Source organism: Anguilla anguilla, chromosome 18 (assembly GCF_013347855.1).
Source record: "Anguilla anguilla isolate fAngAng1 chromosome 18, fAngAng1.pri, whole genome shotgun sequence".
In the NCBI taxonomy this organism is placed as follows: Eukaryota; Metazoa; Chordata; class Actinopteri; order Anguilliformes; family Anguillidae; genus Anguilla; species Anguilla anguilla.
Genome location: NC_049218.1, coordinates 9685782 through 9694003, shown reverse-complemented (window position 1 = coordinate 9694003; position 8222 = coordinate 9685782). Strand labels below are relative to the sequence as shown.

At 42.4% G+C, this 8222-nt stretch overlaps 1 protein-coding gene across 5 annotated transcripts; it reads right to left on the bottom strand.

Moving 5' to 3' along the window:
• Nucleotides 1-3154: 3154 nt before the first annotated feature.
• Nucleotides 3155-7518, bottom strand: ccnj (cyclin J). 5 transcript variants are annotated; one of them, XM_035399658.1, is made up of 6 exons: nt 7298-7518; nt 6474-6638; nt 5611-5821; nt 4304-4603; nt 3864-4023; nt 3155-3568 (listed from the first exon to the last, which is right to left on the bottom strand). In XM_035399658.1, the coding sequence occupies exons 2-6, from the start codon at nt 6504-6506 to the stop codon at nt 3208-3210; spliced, it is 1065 nt and encodes a 354-aa protein (XP_035255549.1). In that variant the 5' UTR covers nt 6507-6638; nt 7298-7518; the 3' UTR covers nt 3155-3207. The 5 variants fall into 5 exon arrangements, with proteins under 5 accessions (XP_035255549.1, XP_035255547.1, XP_035255550.1 ...); XM_035399656.1 differs by having other exon boundaries at nt 6551-6638; nt 7298-7514; XM_035399659.1 differs by lacking the exon at nt 6474-6638 and having other exon boundaries at nt 7298-7513.
• Between the last annotated feature and the right edge of the window lie 704 nt (nt 7519-8222).

The window sequence follows — 8222 nt, the reverse complement described above, 5'->3', positions numbered from 1 at the left end:
AACTCAACCCAGTATTCAAATCAATGCATTAGAAAGTGTATTTCCTATTCTAAACCAACACCCTAGGTATAACCAGTATCTCCATCAGAGTCTGTGCTCTAGGTTTTGTGTATAACATTATAATGTTGAAGATCCTAAATCTGTGTATTATTTCAGATGTAAAATAGTAACCTTCTGGTAAATATGTTAGTCTTTCCAAAGCTATTGGCCAAAGTTGTGATATCCCTGAAGTTAATAGCCTTTTAAAGCATGCCTGCTTCTCCAACTCATTAAAATTTTCCAATGACCTAATATTTTTATAGGCCAAAAATATTTTTTAAATGATCTGTCTCCACGTAGAATAACAGTGTTTCTGGCAGAAAAAGCTTCCTGGTTGGAGCTGAAGAAGCAGGTCAACTCAACACTTTTCACTATGTGTACACCTCAGTAAGCTTGTGATGCTGTGCCAGATTTAGCTTTCCTCCACAGAAACACATGTCTCACAGCCAGTGCCTGAAGATTCCATAATATTCAGACAGGAAGCCAGGTGCAAACATTAGCATTATCATAGTATATTATTTAGGTTGTTGAGGCCAGCAGTAGTCATGCCACAGTGCTGTTTATCCAGCTGAAGATTGTAGTCAAGGTGATCAAGTTTGCTTCACACACCTTGAGGATTAACAGACCAGAAATATCTTTTATTGAGGTTGACCAAACCCACGAACCTTAAGTAGCATGGTGGTCTTTAAAAATCCCAGGATGGTGGCGGGTGCTCACCATAAGAATAATGTAGATCTGCTCAAACAGGTGTAGGTATATTTTAGAACTGAAATCACAACGAGGTTTACACAGCAAGGTATTTTGCCATATGTCAGATAGTAAGACATTTCAGGTTATGTCCTCCATTTAATAGCACAGTGAAGGTGCCCCATCTATGAGCTAAAACTGTGGCCAGATCCCTCCAATTAATATGCTTATTATTTTAGAAAATTAAGTAAGTTACCTTACTTAGCATTTGAGACATCACCGGTCTGGTTCAATTCAATCTGAAACAATATCCTTCATATCTGACATTGATTTATGCACTTAGCTCCTTACTTACCTGGTATTTGGCTTGTTCCTTTAGTTTGTCAAATTAATAAATATGCTTATTTTATTAACATGTTAAGACAACATAGGAAACTTAAGCAACCAGTATGCCTAGTTTTGGGAATACAGACCTCAAGGACATTAATGTTGCTAGATTCTCTTTTCTATCTAAAAGTTAATTGATTAATGCCACAGCTTGGGTAGGAATTCCACATATCTGGTGCCCCAGGTCTATTTCAGTCACTGATTTGAGGGAAGAATGAATACAAACAATAGTCCTGGCCTTCAGGGCCAAATGTGTGTGACTCGCTACCCTATAAATTCATTTGTAAATCAATGCCATCTGGCGTTGACTCTGGTAACTGCAAGTTATTTCAACCCATGCTGTCACCAGTTTTCCAAAGGCATGCAAGCACAGTAGCACACATACAGTGTTCTGGACTGTGTAATGGAAATATCACCTGCAGCTGGTCAGTTGTGTAGAACATTATGAGGCTAGTCAGTTGGGTTACTCAAAACTTCAGTCCTGCTGTGTGTCTGGCCTACCAAAGTTGACTTTGCATGCCTGGGGTGGATTCCATATTTAACAAAATTTCAAAATGGTGTGAACACTTAGCTCAAGAAATACTGCGGAGGGTTGGCAAAGGAGCCGATAAGGTTTGTTCCTCCACTTTGGTTGCTGCCAGCAGTACCCAATACTTCCAAAACCTGACGTGCTTTCAGGACCGTGGACAGCGCCGACATCGCATACAGCTATGCACAGCTGAAGCTGATTAGTAATCAGCCCAGGTTTTGCTCATGACCTTCCCGGTCCTGCTATACAGGTACAGCCAGCTGTGCTTTGCATGGGGAGCAACCTACGTCCGCCAGTGCACGGACAATAGAATGACCACAGGCAATCACACCAGTCAGGCATCATTTACGTTCTTGCTCAACCACTGCCCTGCACAGTAGTCCATCTTAACACCGTACCAAGATCCCATTGAATTGACCACACTCTGGCTGAGGATTTCCATTTCAATAAACAGGTTCACTTTTACCCAACATTTACACAAGTACATGAAACCACAACTTTGAAAAGAGCATAACAGCCCATTGATACAATAGGCCTACATGTATTTAGTTCAAAGTAGTCATTTAGTAAGTGTGAGGTCAGATACCCTGTGTATTTGTAATTCCTTTTCTTAAAGAATGACAGATTAAACATGACAACTGATAACTGAAACTAAAAGCAAAACAAGATATAAGAATATACAACTCACAAGTTGCCTTTATTAAAATGGTTGTTTTTTTAAGTGCACAGCACTCATTGTAAATTCACATGCAGATGTGAATGTGGAATATTCATACAGCAATTACAGCGTTCTAAATGCAGAACAATCATATAAAAAAAACACTTACTGAGATGAAAACAATACTGCCAAATAACCAAGGAGCTAGGAGCTACTTAGGGAATTTAATGAGGTAGCATACTGTGGAATGCTAATGTGCATCTCCTGATCAGCCATATTACAGATTGGGAAAACATCCTTCAGATACATGCTGAAACAAGTCTCCCACAAATACTGAGCACAGGTTCATGAAGAAAATAAATGCAAATGAAACAGTCCAATATAAAGTATCAGAATAATAATTTAAGTAGTTCAAAGATACTAATTTACATTCAACATTCACGAGGTAGCTGTGCTTTTAAGAAATACTGGGCTGGACACAGGTGCTTTGTTAAACGATACATATGGCACCCCACCTTCATCTGTTATTCGATGAATGTGCCTTCTTTGAAATGTATTCCCAAGAAAAAAACAGGTTCTACAAGAAAGCGAACAAAAATTAAATTACATATCCAAGTAATTATATTGCACAAAATTTGTAAACTTAAACCTTATTTTACAATACAGTGCTGAACTCCTGATATTTTTCATATATTTTCTTCAGTACTTTTTAAATTAAAAACAGTTTGAAGATTAACACTGCTCTTAGGCTCAGTTTGCCTGCCCCATTCCCAAGAAAAAAAAGACTTAAGAAAAAATAAAGATGCTTTTCCTCTTCAGATTCTACCATCCCACCCCACCCTACCCTACCCTACACCCCACCCCCACCCTAAACAGGCACAACTGCTTTTGTGATGAGCTCCCATGATCACCGGTCAAAGCAGGGGGGAGCACAGGTGTAGTGTGTGTTAACCTGGTAGCCCCTGTTAAAGGGGACGCTAGGTTTGGCATCCAGAGGGGCGGAATGGGCGTGGCCAACAGGCTGAAGGTGGCCATGTGATTGGGCGCCTGACTGCTGCGTGTTGAGGTGGGGCATAAACGGAGCAGAGCCGTGAGTGGAGCCAGGTACGGGCTGACAGGGCTGCTGGGGGAAGTGCTGGGCGGGGCGGGGCAGGTAATGGGGCACGGTGGACACCTGTCCCTGCACGGGGAACAGCGCCTGGCTGGGCTGGGGGCTGGGCTGCTGGTGCTTCTGCCTGTTGGCCTCTTTCACATCGTTGTCATGGGCACTGAAAAAGAAAGAAAAGAAAAAACGCAGGACTGTCCTTTAAATTCAGAGATAGCAGGGATGTGCAGTAAGGAGCACTGAATGGGCAGCAGTGCCAGCCAATCAAGGAGCAGACTACCGTCATGAGTGTTCCCTGCCTACTGGTGGCTTTCATTCAGCAAACTAACAGCTTTCTATTAACACAAGCATCGGACTGCATGAAACTATTTAAGACCTAAATGACTAGACTGGCCAAGCTTTGTTTGTAAGACCAGTCTAACACAAGGTAACACAAGGGGCAGGCAGACGACACTCACATGAGGAGGCGCTCAGCGCAGGCTGACAGGTGATCCCAGGAGTACACCGTGAGGCGCTGGAGACGGGACGGCCAGGTGGGGGACAGGCGCAGGACGACCCGAGAGGAAGCCACGCACGCTGCAGCCACCAGCGACGGGGCGTAGCTCAGGAACACCTGGTCTGGAGAGAAAGAGGACAGGAGGGGAGATATCCCGTGTCGGACTGGGTTTGGAACAGCGCCTCAGCCAATCAAAGACGCCAAGTTCAAAACTGTTTTAGGCAATCGTTTCTACGTTTCCTAAATCTACCTCCCCTACCCCCCAAGAGTACTACTCGCGCGCATCATGTCCTGAGGAGCGGATTTATTTTTAATTCCCCTTCTTTGGACCATTAATGACATTGGCTTAATAATCGCTCTTTAAATACAAAGAGTACAAAACCACAGAGAGGCGGGGCCCACCTTGGAGTGACACCTCCAGGAAGTAGTCGGCGTACTTGGCCACATACAGGCTCGTCTTCTCCAGGCTGGCCACCGGCCAGCCGCCGTGCAGGTCGGACTCCTGGACGGTAATGGACAGGTAGTACTCGATGAAGTGGGCGGCGGTGGGCAGGTACAGGTTCCACTGAAAGGTCTCCAGCAGGAGAAGCTCCATGTGCAGCAGGCTCTGCTTGGTCAGCACAAGATTCATGGAGCTCATGCAGTCCAGGCTGTTGAGCATGTCCAGCTTAGGGACACGATCCTCCCTTTCTTCAAACTTACCTGGAATTACACATCATTATTATTATTGTTATTCTGACATTAATAGTACTATTAATATTCAGTTAACAGGAACAACAGTTTGAACACAAACAGTGAGAGCCACTGACTTTGTCACAAAGCGGTTGCACAATTCATGTTTGACATGCTGATGACAACAAAAGCAGTAAAGCACATTTTCTCCCATCTCAGTCACTGATCCCTTTCAAAGCTGTTGTTGACCTCACAGTCGCGTCAGTTACCAGTTACCCGTTTGCTTGACTGCTCAGCTTGGAGAGACAGCCTGATCTAGGCAGTGCTTGTGCGTGGTATGATGCTTCTTCCATGTCACGATGTCATGGTGTAAACGGTACTCACAGGGATGTTCAGAGACTTACCTTGGAAGCTCCTTGGTCTTCATGGTTAAGTCTTTGCTTCAAATTCAATACAGACACATGAGATCTACTATTGTTTATTCTGAACCACTATTATTGCACACAGACAGAGGCCATTCAGCTAATTGGGTGGCTCGTTAAGGTAATTTGTTACACCAGAATTGATTAAGGTTTGCCACAGTAAAAGGGTCTGAATACTTATTCAATGCTTATATTTCAGTTTTTTTCTGTAGTTTTTATATTATATTATAGTTTTCTATAATTTCACAAAATATGACAACATAGGGAGGGTCTGAACACCTTTGTAAGCCACTGCACAGCTGCGGTGATGAATGATCAAAGCATTCACTCTCCTATATGAATGCAAGACAATTTGGTGGGGCATTCACTCTTCAAGCGGTTTCTGGGCTCAGAAATTCTGGAAACCACTGATACGGACTACCATAGACTGCTACTACAAAGAATGAAAATGAAAAATGCAGAATGCTGTCCATTTTTCTAAGCAGATCAAACAGGTGATCACATAGTATCAAATCTTCAGATGATTAGAAAACAGAAAAGGACTGGATTTAAGAAAGATTATGACTTGACTTTTGGTGACGATGAGAGACTTGACTCGTCGTGTCCTGTACTTACTGGCAAGAAGCAGGCAGGAGAGGGCAACCACGTGCAGCTGCTGCACAGAGATATCATAGCGATCCATGACCAGGTCCAGCAGGTAGACAGCCAGGTGCCTTGCCGTGGGGCAAAGCCTGAAGCGATTACTCACAATGGCAATTAGATCTGCAAAGTACCTCCTGAGGGTGAGTTGGGGAGACTGCCCTTTGTAGGTTGGCAACTTGAGCTCCTGAGCGAAAGGCAAATTTACGAGCTTAAAATAAGCTGCAGCAAATGGTACTGTCTGGTACCACAGAACCATGCAAAGCTAAGGCATTTTTTCAGTATTTTGTTTCACCTTATTTGGAAGAAACAGCCCAAATGAGGTTCTCATTTAAAGAAAAATGCACATCTCTCAGTTCTCAAATGATTCTCGCTGCTGCCATTATCAAAATTTGCATAGCCCCAATTTCAAAGTATCAAACATCAATTAATCAACAATTTTATCCCATTAATTCAACATTATGAAACTTAGCTTCAAGCCCGTAATTTGTTTGGGAAAAATGATATAATGCCTTAGTTAGACAAACTTTTTACTCAATTTTCCATTTTTGCAACAAAAAAAATGCTCCTGCAGCTAAAGACGGCATATGAGAGCATCAGTGGAATTTGACCTGCGTTAAGACCCAAGCATTAAGCCAGGGGTAACTGGTTGGTGCAAAAACAAACCTACACAAAACCAAAGTTTGACAACTCTGTACTGATGTAACTGATGTCAATGCGGTGCTTCGCACAACCACACAATGAAGTAAAACACCATGTTTTATGAGGTGTTAATATCGTATAAAACATCTACCACCACTAGGAGCTCATGTTACAAAAATGAAAGCGAGTGAAATTACCGACAACAAAATGACCCCGTCTGAAGACAACATCGGGATGAGAGTAAATAGGCGAATTATTCACAAAGAAGCCGTACTTTGTAGCGAAGAGCTTGGTATATGTCTCCGGCAAGTTGGCCTTTCCACCACTCCACCTCTAGCTCCATTAGAAAGTGTTGGGCTTGCCTGCAACCGAAAATATGATAATAATTGATGTATTTCTTCTAAAAGTCATGCGTAACAGGGATCTGTACACGACTCATTCTAAAGATGCTCAAGTTCAGATACTGGCGTGTTCGAGTTAATAGACCATTTCAGTTATTTTGCACCAATTCGATGCCAATTTAGGATGGCTGTTGCTTGACATGCGCCAGTGAAACCACTTTGATTAAACTAGCAAACAACCTCCTATTGGTTTTGCGGTTTGGATCCTCCTCAGCGTGCCAAATAGATTCGCGAAATAGGAGAAACAGCTGTGTTCGCTCTCTTCATGTAGTGGAATCAAGTGCTATCTAAATATCAGATCAGTTTGTGATCGTAGTTAGAATTGTTTGTTGAAAAATAATGGCAGCTTCCCAATGCTGATGTCAATTCACTAAGTGACGCGATAACGAATATAAAAGGAAAGGAGAACGCCAGCTTTCTAGATCGCGGGTATAGGAAAGCGCTTCATAGCTTCGAGATAAGTCGAGATCTCATTTTGTTGGGAAACTGATTTCCAGAGAGTCAGCCTATTATTTGCCTTGCTGTCACCTTGCCTAATCAGTAACTAGCAAGCCTGGCTTACACTGGTTAAGAAAGTTGTTCATCTGAAAGCGATGAGATCGAAATCATCTGAAACTTACCCCAACGCACTCAATATGCAACGTAGCCTAACAGAAATATGAATCAGTCGTCTGCTTTACTGGATATTCAACTTGTACTTCAGTCAGGACGCCGTAAAGTTCGCCTCCTCCATTGTTAAACAGGACTGTACAATACACCGCTGTGGACACATGCTTGAAAACTCTTGCCAATTGAAACTCCCCTTACACGCCGCAGTTCTCATATTCATCCAATCGGAGCTGCGGATTCATGTAACTTCGCACAAGAACTACAACTCGTGAAAAGGGGGAAAAAGATGTTTTAACTATCATTAAACTCATCTTTTAAATAATTGATGAACATATTGTGCACTGATTAACTCATCTGTATTTTAAAAGGACACGCTTTAAAATGTTATTGTAGAGATTTATGCCACCCATACAGCCTACCAAAATATCAGAAAACTGAATATGCGCAGAATTGATTAAAAACAAACAATATAATCCTAATATAATTGTACTTTGTACAGTTGGGTCACATGATTGCATTTGCAGGCGTAAAGCTGCGGACATTTATTTGCAAATTCACTGTCTTTATGGTTGGCCATATAGGGTGGATGTGATTGGCACTGTGAACAGAATGAGCGCTCATGACCCCAGACTGTAAAATGTAGGCCAGTTCATCTGAATACCCAGTCACAGAAACAGTGATAACTTCTCCAGTGTTTCCCTGTAGAGATGCAGTATCAGTGATGGAAGCAGAGAAAGAGAGAGAGACTTGTACATAATTAACTATGGATGCAATGGGTGGGAAGCAGAAGAAATAACTAAGCAAAATGGCCTCTGAGCAAATCAACAGTGTAAGAGAGCAGCCTCCTTTGAATTTGCCAAGGTTACGATTGGGATGCATCATGAAGATACACAAGAACGGAAGACAGCTTCCACTCATAGGTTCCATTGATTCCTA

Excerpts from the sequence above, each read along its gene's own strand:
- ccnj (XM_035399656.1), bottom strand. The coding sequence starts at position 6,619 with ATGGAGCTAGAGGTGGAGTGGTGGAAAGGCCAACTTGCCGGAGACATA. Across the intron at positions 5,822-6,550 it reads ACCAAGCTCTTCGCTACAAA|GAGCTCAAGTTGCCAACCTA; the intron begins GTACGGCTTCTT and ends CCTTTCGCTCAG. Across the intron at positions 4,024-4,303 it reads CCTGGAGGTGTCACTCCAAG|ACCAGGTGTTCCTGAGCTAC; the intron begins GTGGGCCCCGCC and ends CTTTCTCTCCAG.